This window comes from Cydia amplana, chromosome 5, assembly GCF_948474715.1.
Source record: "Cydia amplana chromosome 5, ilCydAmpl1.1, whole genome shotgun sequence".
NCBI lineage: Eukaryota > Metazoa > Arthropoda > Insecta > Lepidoptera > Tortricidae > Cydia > Cydia amplana.
In genome coordinates this window covers 6,546,031-6,561,266 of record NC_086073.1, presented here as the reverse complement: position 1 = coordinate 6,561,266, position 15,236 = coordinate 6,546,031, and the positions used below count along the sequence as shown (strand labels likewise).

The 15,236-nt window shown below is 38.3% G+C and overlaps 1 protein-coding gene across 8 annotated transcripts in view; it reads left to right on the top strand.

Annotated features, from left to right (window-relative positions):
• The window catches only part of LOC134647880 (whirlin), a 99,043-nt gene that overhangs the window by 20,665 nt on the left and 63,142 nt on the right, over positions 1-15,236 (top strand). For 7 of the 8 annotated variants that reach the window (XM_063502234.1, XM_063502235.1, XM_063502231.1 and 4 more), the window contains exons 2-4: positions 8,121-8,299; positions 11,174-11,387; positions 13,092-13,288. In XM_063502234.1, coding sequence (XP_063358304.1) covers positions 8,141-8,299; positions 11,174-11,387; positions 13,092-13,288 — 570 coding nt within the window. In that variant the 5' untranslated portion in view covers positions 8,121-8,140. The remainder of the gene's footprint in view (positions 1-8,120; positions 8,300-11,173; positions 11,388-13,091; positions 13,289-15,236) is intronic. The other variant, XM_063502232.1, reaches the window with a different exon arrangement.

Genomic DNA, 15,236 nt, shown 5'->3' with positions numbered 1-15,236 from the left:
ATTTTCCATTTGGTTATCTACTGCTCCCCTCGTTTTCCGAGCCAGTGGCTCGCTGCAATCGCTTGCTGGAAATACATCCGACAAAACACGCCAATTCATATAACCATGAAGAATTTATTCTATCTCCTAAGACTCAACGACATAACTTTACTACGCGTGCCTAATAAAAACTGGATAAGTTTTATTTATATGCACAAATTCTAAAACTGTAAATAACTTACTGAAAATATTTTACTTTAACCTGAAACAAATTGCCGCAAATTGTGCGAAACTTTCTTATTATATAGTTTAAGCGTCGATTTTAAAAGTTTATAAAATATAACGTTTTAATGAAGGTTTTCAGACACAAGACATTTTGCTCGGAACGCGTGGAAACAGACAGTATCCCGTAAAGCAAAAATTGGGACCAGTGTTAATTTTTAAATTGTTTAACCAGCCGGGCCGGATGGATGCAATGTAAATACATGGGCGGCAATATTTTCAGGAAAGTACCTAATTGGTTCGAACCTTCGCACACCGATCCGTAAGAGAAATATACACGACTTTTGGTGAAATCAAGGCGAGCCCCAGGGACTGGAAACAGGAGTGTAGCCGAGGCAAAATAGAGTTTTTATTACGGTACAGTGACAGCCACGCTTGAGAACATTGCATTGTTCTTTTGGCTCAAATGCCGCTTGAGGCTTACAACCTAAACCAGCCATTGTCCACTTCCAGCTTGAAATGCCGGCGGCACTGCTGTAAATTTTGCAAGTAGTAAGAGAAGCGCTAGGCAACGGGCATATGGCCCGTTAGGTGTTTATGATACAGATTTAATATAAATAAAACTAGGCATAAAGAGGGTTAAAATAATACTTGGAATTATTATTTAAATAACCCATAACCGAGTATAATCTTGACTAGACACTAATGCTATTTGCCACAGTCTGGTTTTATTACAGTCCGATGCATGCTTTGGAACAGCCGTCGCCGTTGGCGTGAAAATTAGAGCCATTATTTGTATTTATGGCGATACGTCCACGTAGCTCCCGAATGGCTGAATAGCGTCATAAACGGGACGCGGCCCGCCGTCTACGTTCAATCGATCACCTACATATACCATACAATAATGCTAGCTTCCTTTGTTTCTAAACCTGGTCCTTATCCTTATTAGTGGTTACTCTATGAAGGTTAATATGTAGTGAATCTTCTTTAGAGGCATTACAACAATGCGTTAGGATTAGCTTAAAATATAACTGTGTTTAAAAATGTTTACAAATATCAACTCAATGATCTTCATCACCACCAGCTCTTAACCGTATCCATCAGGAGCGTGCCTTGACGGTAAATGTATGATGTATATCTTACTATCGGTACATATTTTCACAGAATTAAATAAATAATTTGATGATGAACACTTAAATATGCCGATGGTACAGTCAGCTGCAGGTACATGCATAAAAAGACTGCATATTACTATTCTTTTCAGCTTTCTAAGGTATAATCGGGACTTTCTATAACGCTACTGATTCTAGTTTTTATTTATGATGAAATTATACATGTACTTACATAATAAATCATGAGCATAACAGATCCAATTTGTCGTCGACTATTCATCACGACTGGGTCCAGCCGCTGGCCGGCCGCCAACGGACTCAGGACTTCGACAACCAACGACACGTTTATTTTACTTCGCAGTGACTACTCACATCCGTTTCTCATGTGTCCTGGCATTCAATATAATAACATATGGGATAAATAGCAAAGTAGGTAAATGAAAATGATACGCAAAGCGAATATCGACAAATTTTCTTTCATAAATTATTATTTTTACTGTTAAAAAAATAAAAATAAATGTTCTAGAAAGTGCATCTCATATTATGTTCTTTCATATGAAACCCCTGTAAGTAATAGGGATGATGACACATGTTGAATTTTATAACAAAATCTAGTAAAATAGATAGCAAACGAGCAATTTATCACAATAATGTGGATAAAAATAAAATATTGAAAAATTACAAAAATACAGGACCTGAAAGTTTCAAAATTTAAGTTTTTTTTTAACTTCCAAATACGATAAAAGTAAGGGTACCATTCGATTATACTTACATTTCATCCAAAAAAATATTGTATAGCAACTATATACATAAACGCAATATTTCACCGACAAAAACGCAATTTTCTTGTTTTGTCCATACTACAAGATGGGCTCCCAGAGACCTTGACGTCACGTTCCCTTATCCTTTTGTTTAGGGCGTTTCGCCAGTGAAGTGCGACTGTCGGCCTTTGACTACAATTTCTGACTTTTGTGTTACTTTAATGATGCAATGGGTCCCATATACAGGGTGTCCCAAGAAGTAGTGATATACTGAAGTTGGGAGGTAGAGGACCTAGAGGGCTATCTGAATCACCCCCATGTATGTTCCGCGATTTTTCGTATTTTCGGAGTTATGATTTTTTTTAATTTTTCATCTATCGCCGAGTACGATGAGATTTTTATTTATGGTGACGTGAATTATTGCGGTAGATGCTTGATTTTTTTTGTGTGCTACGCTGATAGATAGGCCAATTCAGTATGGTAACATTTACTATCGTTAGATCTTTTAATGGAATTAAAAAAAAATTAATGCCAAGAAAGATAAAATTACCCAGTATCAGGGATCGGAACCAGTTTTTTGCAAAAACATCGAAATAACCATATTTTTGGAATTATTTTATACTCGAAATGTAGGACTCAGTTGTGTGTTTAGGAAACGACTTCGTATTATTAGATTGCCCAATTAGAAATGAAGTAATTAGCAAAGAACGAAAAAATACCGTTTCCGTTCCCATACAACAAATACCGGTATCCGATCCCTGCCCAGTATGTTCACAACTTCAAGGGCGCTTAGAAAAATAAAACATACTGGGTAATTTTATCTTTCTCGGCATTAAATTTTTTTTTAATTCCATTAAAAGATCTAACGATAGTAAATGTTACCATACTGAATTGGCCTATCTATCAGCTTAGCACACAAAAAAAATCAAGCATCTACCGCAATAATTCACGTCACCATAAATAAAAATCGCATCGTACTCGGCGATAGGTGAAAAATTAAAAAAAATCATAACTCCGAAAATACGAAAAATCGCGCAACATACATGGGGGTGATTCAGATAGCCCTAGAGGTCCTCTACCTCCCAGCTTCAGTATATCACTACTTCTTGGGACACCCTGTATATACATTTGATCCTAAAAACAAACCTGATACCATAAATGAAAATTAGTCATGTACCTACCCTATTATTTTGAATTGTTCAAATTGGCCAAATTCCACCGTCAAAAAATACGTTCAATGCGTCTGGGATAGCCTTAATAACTTTTCCCAAAACGATTGCGTAAATAGTTCGCAGTATAGGGGTTACTTTTATTACCTTTTTGTTACGGAACCCTAAAAACACTAGGTATATTATCTTGCCTAAATTGTTACATAAGGTCGGCATCGTGATGTTACATTTTAAAGCCTGGCATCTTCCACAGGCGTCTGAAACCTAATCGACCGCCGAATATGCGAAGGTCCCGTATAACAAATTACGATGCGAAGGTACATCGTAATTTATACAAAAACCTTTCAACTCCTCTGAGAGCTATCGTAAATTTTTATTTTCCTAATATTGGAATAAGGGTTTTATTTCCAAAGGCAATTTAATTGAATGCAGATTTTATTGGTATAAGCCGGTTAGGTACATAGGTAAGTAGAATGACTGTATGTATGTAGCATATGTAAATTATGTAAAGGTCAGACTTCCTAAAACTACTTGTAGTACTACGTAAGTATGCGGTACTTAGTTTGCTAGTTTCTGAAAACTGTAATGCCTAGTTAGTCTAGTTACACATATTGGGACAACGTAAGGCAATTAAATACGTAGGCCTGTTTCTACTAGACATAAGAGATTAGCCATGACCAAAGAGCAAAAAATTAACAGGCATAGCTATACCAGAAAACTCTAGGTAGAGAAACTCACTATACTTATTTAGTTATCTTCTATGTCGCAATTAATTAACATACATACATATAGGTATTTTTTTAAATTAAAGATTCATAAATGCAGTGTAATCTGCACAAGCATTAACCCGATAGTTGATATGTCATGAAGTGGGCGCAGTGCAGACATTGTGTAACGTGCTCATCACGGCGACGTGATCGCTGCACCGCCAACAGCTGCCTTATTGGACGACACGACACGACATGACTCGACCCATCCAATATTTATGGCGCATTGTGCTCTGTGCCTTTATTTTATGATCCTGGCCTCCAGCTCTCCCCGAATATCAATATGTAGGTAGTGGAAGCGAAAAAGCGAACAGCGATCGACTATTTTCTCGCACAAACTGTGTCTGGAATTAGATCCCGTGTGAATATAATACATGAATATGTTAATCGTTGATTGCTGACTGTTCACAATGCCGGTGAGAATTGTTTTCTAAGATGAAACGTTTTCGCTACTGGCTTCTGGCTGATTGCTGAAGGACGTTGTAGAATGAGCTACCTATACTACTTAATTCGATATAAAATGTAAACCTTTCTAAGGTTTGCATTTTATATCGAATTAAGTAGTATAGGTGGCTCATTCTACAAAAATCGAATTCCCCTGGCCATAACGAATCGCAAATTCCCTGGAAATTCCGCTTTATTAGCTCTCATTTTTGGTGACTGTGTAAAGTCGTGCCAAATTCCTTCTACAAATAAAACAGCTAAGCGGAATCTCTTGGAAATTTGCGAATAGGTATAGCCAAGGGAATGAGAGTAGAACTACCTATAACGGTAGGTAAGGACCTACCGTTATAGGTAGTTTGAGTTACGGCAACCTACACGTTTTACAACTATTACGCTAGATGTACTACAAAGTGGAAAACACCTATTCGTGTATGGTGTTGCGCTATTACAATTTACTTTATTTCTTTTATAATTTAATTTATTTATTACCTATACGGTCAATAAATCATAAAAATTGTTTCTCTACAACTTCGGCGTCTTTTCAAATCTAGGTACTGTACTGTACTATAGTAGGTACGGTAGGTCTATATTCAATAGAATTAGACCTACAAGGCAAAATATTCCATGTCAATTACGAAACCTATATATCAGTTAGCACAAACATACGAAGAGCTACTACGGCTTTAAGTACCTACCTCACAGTGTTCACGTTCAAGTTGATCAATTGACCCAGAAAACTGGCGTCCTGTAGATTTTCCAAATGAAAGGAGATGTTAGGGCGTAGAACAATGGTTGAAGCGTCAGTTGTCGATGTCGCATTGGTGGTAAAGTAGTTGCCTACCTGAGACTATTGTCATTTACTAACTCGGGCTTCCAGCAAGGCAAACTTTCTGAAGGTACCTAACTTCGTAATTGTACACGGCTCTCTCAGGTCACCAAGGGGTACTTACCCACTTAATGTATTTTGATTTATGCAGTGAAACAGTACTTAATTATATATTAAATCAATATGAAAAAAAAAAATGCTTTGTTCAGAGTTAACTTTATATATTTTCCAGGCAATTTTACACTTATGCCATAGAACACCTGAGATGTTAAGTGCGAAGTGCCTACATGTTATACACAAATATTAAGTCTCCGGCGGTCTTTGGATCCCACAAACCGCTGTAAGACGCATACTTTTTAGTGTTCCGTACAAAACTTTGTCCACGGAACACTTATGCCCTTATGGGATCACTTCGGTCTTTAAATGCGTTTTTCTTAAAGATCGTTTGACGTAGTAGATAGCTAAAATTTAGAACAGTTATACCAATTACCACCATTAATTTTGTAAATAAGTCAAAACTGCTTATTTCTAATTATAGGGGGAAATTTAGGAGGTTGAGATGAGTAAGCTGAATATATATTTTATTTAAGCAAGTAGGTAATACTAATCAATAAAATATATCGTCATAATGTATTTATGTTTTTAACTCTACAGTACCTTGAGCTGAAGCGAGAATATGAGGCCCGTAGAAAGACACCAAAAAGTGGTTTAAAAGTTACTGTTTGTATCTAATATCAAACATGGTGTAGAAATTGGCGTGGCGACGGAAAAGGTCCGGACGTGGCGGGGCGCAGTTCGTCGACGCCCGGAATCGCCCTAATGGTCGGAAGCTTGTTACGTGTTTAAATACTCATTACTTTCCTCAGCTCATTTCACCATTAATCAGTTGATACATTACCAGCCATTGATACGCGAGCCATCAGAGTAACAATATGCAGCCTACCAGCATTCAAATCGTAGCCCAATGAATTGGTTTATGAAAAGATTTGGTTTGGTAAAGTATGGTTTTCTTCTGGGGGTACCTACGTGCCTACTTTTTATGCGTTTAACATTACTTAATCTAGATAATTTGTAAATCGATTAATAACATAACGTTCTTTTTTTAATAATTACAGTTGAAACAATTAAATTCATACGTCCTCTTATTATACTTGAACTATAAACTTTTACTTATCAGTGCATTTTCTCAGCCAACTGAGTAAGTACTACCTAAATTTCATTGCAACTTGGCGCCGAAATGTGTCTTCGCTTGGATGGAGTCGTGGCGAAGTAACTTACATAAGTCTCAAACGAACTTTCCTGATAAATTAGAACTTCATAAATATTCGAGATGTGATCGAATTGAAAGTTTCCTTTTGGCCCGTAATTTGATTTATTTACTTATGAACAAGGTGTACCCACGCATTGACTTTACAAAAAGGTTTTAACATCTAAGGTTTCTTATCTATTGATTAAGTAAACAATTCCAGGTTTGGATCTACGATCGCTTTCCGCCCTCCGTATATATAGCCTATCGCAACCTTAGATAAATTTGCATCCTTTCTCAAATTTACAACCGTGACGAAGAGACGCTTGAATCTAGTGATTTATTTAGGACGATTAATTCTATTGGAGTACCGTATCACCTCTATAACTGGCCATACGTTTAAAATAACCCACAGCGATAAATGTGGACCGTTGTCATTCCAATAGAAAGTTTACAGTGAACCCTGCCCTAGGGAAAGTTCAAAATTAACTTATATTTGTATATATAAAAGATGTTTTTTCATACAATCCCGGCACGTTATCGATAAGGCGTTGCGTTGTGCTGTTCTTGCAGGCGAAGGAGTTTGGCATAGCGCTATATGAGTGTAGCTGCTAGCTAGGTAGTAAATCCGATGAAATGTCTCTAAATTATTTTGTAGCAACGACAATTTGGCTAATATAACTTGTCTGCGTTGGGCTTTTGAATTTAGACAATGGCGTGAGTCAGCCGATTGCTTTCATTTGATTTGACCCCGAGGCGCGTTATATCGGCATTGGGCACACTAGGCTTCAGCAGTTCAATGCTCTCATAAATAACGCGGACGCTACCAGGTGCCGCAGACGTGATTTTGAAGTCGTGCCTTGGCAAAATCTGAGCCATAATCATTTCTGCACCTTCTTTAATCATAATCACACCACACTTTAGCAATTGTGACTTTATGATTTACTGCTGGCTTTGATTTTTATACTTACCTATTTTTTTTTTATAAATGTTGCTTATTTGTGCTAAATACTAAAATATTTTAGCCCTACTCAGTTCCTTATTGGGAAGTGCACTTTATCCCAAATCATGTACGTACGAGAGACACCAGTGTTTTGTTGAAGCAGTTACCATTATATATCTAAATAAAGATATTTTGTAAAATTTTGCTTTTAGTCGAGTAACTTGACTGTTAGAAACGCAAGATTTGAATTTACGTTAACGATTTCATCATTATTTTTCGTTGAACATACCATAAACTGCTACACCAGGACTATTTGGTACATCGAATCTCAATAATTTATGTTTGGTTTTGCAATTATACTACCGACGGCTATTAAAAGAACATAAACCTCGTAAAAACCAGTTGTATATTTTTCAGCTTATAAAAAAGTATACGGCGTTAATGGCGCTAAAGATACAGGTTGTATTTTATTACATAGTTCATAGTTCAAACAAAGGGAAAATTAAAGGCTAAGTATACTTAACCGCCCTATGTTTTTTATTTCTAAAATGTTTTGAGAAGTTTTGGTAGGTGAGTAGCTACTTTAGTACCTATTAGCAGATCACAATAATTGCTCGGGTGTAAATGTATAAATTGTATGTGTTGTTGCAGTGTGAGCGGTGACCCCCGGCATGCGGTCGGGGGAGGGAGGCGAGGGCTCGGAGCTCGCGGAGTTCGGCGCGCGCTGGCCGCCGTACGGGCAGGGGCCCGGCTACGGCTGGACAGCGCGCTCCGCCACACCGCAGCACCCGCCGCAGCACCACCTAGCGCGCCACTCGCGCTCGCAGCAGGTACAACATTCATGCTCTTCACGCTCACCGTACGGGCAGGGCCCTGGCTACGAAAGGACGGTGCGCTCCGCCACACCGCAGCACCACCTATCGCGCCACTCGCGCTCGCAGCAGGTACAATACAACACTCATGCTCTACACGCTGAGCGTATGGGCAGGCCCCGGTTACGGCTGAACGGCGCGCTCCGCCACGCCGCAGGACCACAAACAGGTAGCCCTGCAGCAGGTACAACACTCATGCTATGCTAAACGGAGCGGTTGGGCCGGGTGCTATGACTACGAGGCTCGTTTCGCTGTGCTGCAGCATCTAGCACGCCCATTGAGGTATATAACAAGAGACGACATCTCGAACAAAATGTTTCCGCACCTCAGAGAAGTGCAAGCATGCATGCGAAGCCGAAAATTGTTAATAAAGACGCCACGAGTATTTTTTGACTCAGTTAAACAACGTTGCATACAATACTTTTTGTACGACCAAACATTTACTTTGAAAACTAAATAATAGTAAATCAACAGTTATTCCATTGCTTACCGATGAAATGTTATTCCATCCCTTTTCTTGTGCTATTGTTGCAACTTTTTAACACGCACGAAGGCATTTTTTTAATTTTTAATTTTTTTTTCAATTTTCTGTACATGTGTGGCATCTCGTCAGTGGTCGGTGACGTACTAAAAGCAAAGAAGTGCATGCACTTCTCTGAGGTGCGGAAACATTTTGTTCGAGATGTCGTCTCTTGTATATACCTCAATGAGCACGCCACCAGAAGCCAGTGCAGGCAATTGGGTGTTTGAGGGAAGGTTCTTGCGAGTCAAGTAAGTTAAATAGTTATGATAAGAGATTTTTGTTTCATTCCTAAAAGTTGTGCTATTTGATTTTTAAAAATATTTTTGAATGACTAATTATGCTGTAAGTATGCAATTACTATAAGGTACTTAATAAATACAAGGTTACAAACCAGAGGAAATCCTTGAAATTACGAACGAGATTACGAAAATACACGCAGTTAATATAATTAAAGATCGGGTCAATAATTGCTACCTTACCCTACCCTACATTTACCTAAACCCTAATAAAGATAATTGAACTCAATTAGAAGTTAGGAACGTCACTATGGAAAAATTACTTACCTACTAAAGTCACTGCTGGGATTTAACTTAAAAATAGTTTTGATTTTATTTTCTATTTAAATATGTAAGTATCGTAAGGGTTTTTTTCTACTATCCGTACTTTTATTTGTCATTTAAAGGGTCGGGCACACATCTTTAAAACCCTACCTTATAGTTGTCAAGACAAGTCTTTAGTCTATTCCCCAAAAAAGCATTTGTGCATACACGCAGTATCTTTTTGGCACTTTTTCGATACTTCGTGTAATGACCACTTAAAAAATATTGTATGAAATACATTGTTGGCAACCTTAATTTATACTTGGTCAAGCAAATCTTGTCAGTAGAAAAAGGCGGCAAATTTGAAAAATGTAGGCGCGAAGGGATATCGTCCCATAGAAAATTTTAATTTCGCGCCTTTTTTTACTGACAATATTTGCTGAAGTATAAATGTCATCTCTGACTAATAAGTGAACCATAGACATGTTTTTTTTTAATTTTATTAATTATTTTCCCGCCCGTACCCTCCATTCTTTGCTACTTCTTGAATGAAAAATATTTGTTAAATTTACAATTTTATTTCAAAGTAGTAAGTGCTTGGTCGTAGAAAAAGTATTGTCTGCAACCATGGTATAATAATATACTCCGCCTGGTACTCTCTTCCGAGATTCGCGAATGACCTAACTGTCACTTGCCTACGTCATCATGCTGTTTACAGGTTCTCAAACTTTAAAATGTGGGAGAATTTTAACCAACGGTGAAAATTATTTTAACGGCATTAATTTTAAGTTATTCATATAGAAATATAGTAAAATAACACAAATCTATACTGCACTTTTCACTCCTACTCTTACAGTTCCGAATAGAGCAGCCAACCATTTTCGTAACAAAACATTAATTACCAAGCTTACGACGTGAAAAGTTTGGAAAACACTGCGACTGCTGACACTGAGCGAGAAGGAAATAACAATTAACACGCGTTCGACAAGGATGACGGTCAGGGACAAAATGGCGGATTGTCAAATGTGACAGCGCTATCCTGTGTTGCCAGTAGTGTAAACAGAATTACCCGAACGTCTAAAATTTCTTTCGTGAATCGGAAGATATTGCTAACGAATAATTAAAAATGACGTGTTATTGTAAAATTTAAGATAAAATACATATAAATGAAAATTATCAAATTATAAAGAAATATTTTAACTTATTAACCATAGATATAATGTACCCATGTAACATGTTATGTTGAAATAAAGTGGCAATGTTATTGTGACGTAGGCAAGTGACACTCTGGGAAGAGAAGACCATGTTTTATTAGACCATGGTCTGCAACGTTGTTTAACCGAGTCAAAAAATACTCGTGGCGTCTCACGCCACTCGCCTTTTTTGACCTCTCCTTAACAACGGTTGCATAAAATACTATTACTCTTGTGTAGCACTTATGCATCATCTTTAAAAGTGTCAGCTCAGAAAGATTAAATATAAAGGTATCAAACAAGGAAAATGCATTACAGTATTTTTCCATAAACTAATACGTAACCATGATCGACTTACCTTTGTAAGAAGTTGCTAACCAAGGCGTTCTAAACACTGAATGCAGATCCGCACGCCGGTGTCTGAGACAGTGCTAAGTAAGCAGGCAGCTAATGTAAGTTTCTAGCTATGATCTCCTTGCACACCAAAGCAGTGTTCGGATACGCTTCACTGTTATAATCGCATGAAACTGCGTGAGCTTTCTAATAGCTTTGAACGACGTGTGTTGTGATATGTCAGTGGTTGCAGGACAACCGGCATACGAGCTACGAGGCGGAGGACGCGCGGGCGCGCGCGCGCGGCGGCGTGTATTACTCGCCGCCCGGCACCTCCTACACCATCGTGGAGCGGCCGGCCTCCTCGCACGGCCACCACGCGTCCTACTCGCAACACTACTCGGGGAAACTCAACCGGCAACCTTATCTTGGTTCTTCCACTATAGGCAATAGTGCAGGTAACTAGACTGACTTCATATTTTTTTTCCCAATTAACTACAATTTAAAACTTATATGTAGGTATATTTGTTTTAATGAGTTCCCGATATTTCGGCACAGTTGCGCATGCCATCTTATCGGATTAACAAACAACGTAACGTAACGTAAGAACGTGCACAAAACAAATTTCTAATATTAACATTTTTACTGCCTTCTCTTACAACGCTACGGCTGCTACGCCTTAACGCGTAGCATTGTTTTGTTGCTCTACAACGAAAGTTTCAAACTACAGCAGTAACCTCTACGAACACTTTCATAGTCGTAAAACTTATCACATCTATTCTGGTAGTCCAAATAGTTTTGTTCCCTTTTCGGCTGCGTCTTATTACTACGGGTAAGCGACATCAACAGTTCCAATGGGCCGTAAAATTTTAGTGCGAACGTAATAAACCTAACTTGACTGTTTCTTATAAGATTATGGAAATAAAATTGTATTCAAAATGAAGTTAAAAAGATCTTGGAGGAAGTCTTTCCGCTGCATATTGCATAGTTGGTAGCACTGTAGTTTCGATTGAATGGACCGCGCAACGGACGTAATTGAGCGCCGGACGGCAATTACGCGGCCGCTTTGAATAAGTTTCAAGTGCGCAGCGGGAATATTATCGTTGGACGATAAGTAAAACTGTTAAAGTTGCCTGCTATGCGTGTTATTGCTAAGTATGCAGGAGGCACTAGTAACTTTTTATGACTTGTTGTTAATACGAATGTTATTGCACGGTTTTGGCATATTTTTATCAAGTGGTTTATTTATAATGAAGAAGCGGCCAAGTGCGAGTCGGACTCGCCCATGAAGGGTTCCGTATTTAGGCGATTTATGACGTATAAAAAAAAACTACTTACTAGATCTCGTTCAAACCAATTTTCGGTGGAAGTTTACATGGTTATGTACATCATATATTTTTTTTAGTTTTATCATTCTCTTATTTTAGAAGTTACAGGGGGGGACACATTTTACCACTTTGGAAGTGTCTCTCGCGCAAACTATTCAGTTTAGAAAAAAATTATATTAGAAACCTCAATATCATTTTTGAAGACCTATCTATAGATACCCCACACGTATGAGTTTGATAAAAAAAATTTTTTTGAGTTTCAGTTCGAAGTATGGGGAACCCCAAAAATTTATTGTTTTTTTTTCTTTTTTTGTGTGAAAATCTTAATGCGGTTCACAGAATACATCTACTTACCAGGTTTCAACAGTAGTTCTTATAGTTTCGGAGAAAAGTGACTGTGACATACGGACGGACAGACAGACGGACAGACGGACAGACAGACAGACATGACGAATCTATAAGGGTTCCGTTTTTGCCATTTGGCTACGGAACCCTAAAAATAGACGTATGCTGAATACGTTAATTAGAAAATAACTACGTGAGTTAATTATTGTTGTTTCCAAATGATGCAGTGATTCGTTTTTAGGCAATGTGCTATTTTAATCCGCTTGCAATAAGGTTCACGACAGATAAAGTTACATTGACAGTTAACAATCAAGACAATACGTTAAGAAACAAACGTGGGTCGATGTACATAGCCGTTATTTGTATTTGTTATTAATTAACCGTTTTACCACTTTTACCTGACCTGGGGGTCCTTAACTACCTCGTGATACGACGCCACTTTTTTATGGCAAAAAACAAACATTTCTTAACATTAGTGGTTGTTTACAGCAGGTGCAACAAGTCTTCGCAACAGCACTTCTCACCTGAGCGCGGCGAACGGCAAGAAGCGGCCGATCTCGCCGGAGCAGGTGCTGCGCCTCTTCGGGCAGGGCGGTGCCGCGGCGCTCGGCAAGGCCCTTCCGCCGTCGCACCCACCCGCCCGTAGGCACTCTCCAGCCTCCAGCCCCAGCAGCACCACGCACCATGTGAGCGAACCGTAGATTAGCGTTTTCCAAAAAAAGTGTACATTTCATTCATGTCTTCAAAATATTGACTTCTTGGGCTCATTTTACTCAGAATCATTTGTACATTCACGCCTCATACATGAAAAAATGTGTCCCAAAATTTTGTATGAAAAATTTTTTTCCAGTGCGTCACGTTCATACAAATAAAAAAAAATTCATACAAGAATGTGACGATCTGGAAAGGAATTTTTTGGACACATTTTTTTATGTATGAGGCGTGAATGTACTAAAATGATTCTGAGTAAAATGAGCCCAAGAAGTCAATATTTTGAAGACATGAATGAAATGTACACTTTTTTTGGAAAACGCTCAGATAACACTATCCTTTAACAATTTGTTATTGATGTCATTAGGCATCTCACTCACATTAGATTAGTGTGCGCGAGCAGCAATCAGAGTCCTGTCTTTAGGCAACTCGGTCGGACTTATTGGTTCGCGTGTGATGCCTAATGCCATGTCACGATTCAAAGTCGTATCAAACAAGATGAAATGCTTAATGGGAGGAAAATCGTAGAACATTGCTTGTCCTGTCCTGTGTCTTTGTGAACAGGATACTCGAGGCGTTACTATACGAGTATTATTAGCATCTATGGTGTTAAACTTAAGATCACCTTTAATGTTTTAACACTAATAAGAATATTTAGTTTAATACGTTACAACGCGGCGTAATGTTCGTTACATTGCCTACCAAAAAATACCCTAGACTAATAGAAGATAATATTTTTCCACGTGGTATTTAAACTTCAATCGATATAAATGGCCTATACGAGTACCTCAAGGTTCTCGATACACTCGATGCACTCACGGAAATCATGAGGATTATAATCGACGTGAAGGCTAGTTTGCCTGTGTCGGTTAATGTATTAAACAATGGATCCTAAAATAGCCTGTGGGCAGCAGGGGTGAGGGGTGTCGCAGGTGTAAATAATTCTATAGTAAGGCCGCGTCAGTCGATACTGTTACTTTATTCATTACCACAGTGCCAGCCGTTTAGAGAGGAATGAAACGGTGGACATGACCACACACAATAAAACATTTTTTGACGTCCTTTTTCATAGAGCGGTGCGGCACGTCAGATTAAACCGACGTGGGCAGACGTGTGGTTGACAGGAACTTAAAGCGCACTTGCTTTGTGACGTTTCTGTTATATTTTTAATATGCAAAATATAAGAAAATTTTAAAATTGTAACGCATTAAACAATGTGTTGCAATGAATAGTATTTAGTTAGTCTTTATGTGTCCTAAAACGTTTACGGTAAATAATTATGAACAAAACATTTCCAAAACACGCGTTCTGCCCCTCAGCGGGTCGTTCATTATCCTCCGCTTTGTGTTATTAAAATTCCCGCACATTAAGGCATGTCCATCATATGCCACTGCCCGCGGCTGGTAATGGACAGTAACGTCATCATCATAGTCAGTCGACGGTCGGCGACGGCACATACACGCCGCTTTTCCACTTACAAACTGTATTTAAAAAAAGTGGACCACATTTTTTTTAAAAATAATTCAGTTTGATTTTGAGCTTTTTATAAACTCGCATCAGTGCTTGTATTAAAGTTAGCGTACCATTATTATCAAGTATTTCAGTGTCACTCAGTGCTCGCCGGGTTTGTGAATATCTGTAAATAATTCCAGGAAAGGTATCGCCGTGTAATATTTCACGTGGGTTATTTCTCACGTGTTAAGGCTATATCACGATATTGATTCCTTGAAATTTTAAAACAATATAAATATTAAAATACTTATAACAGAAGCCTAGTTTTTGCGTTTCATATTATACGAAGTTTGCCTACCTAAGCTTACCAAGATGGAGTGTTGAAACATTTAAGTAAGTGCGTGATGTTTCATACCGTTGTGCCGTTCCATCACGCAGTCTACCAAGTGCCTCCAAATTGGATTCGTTCGA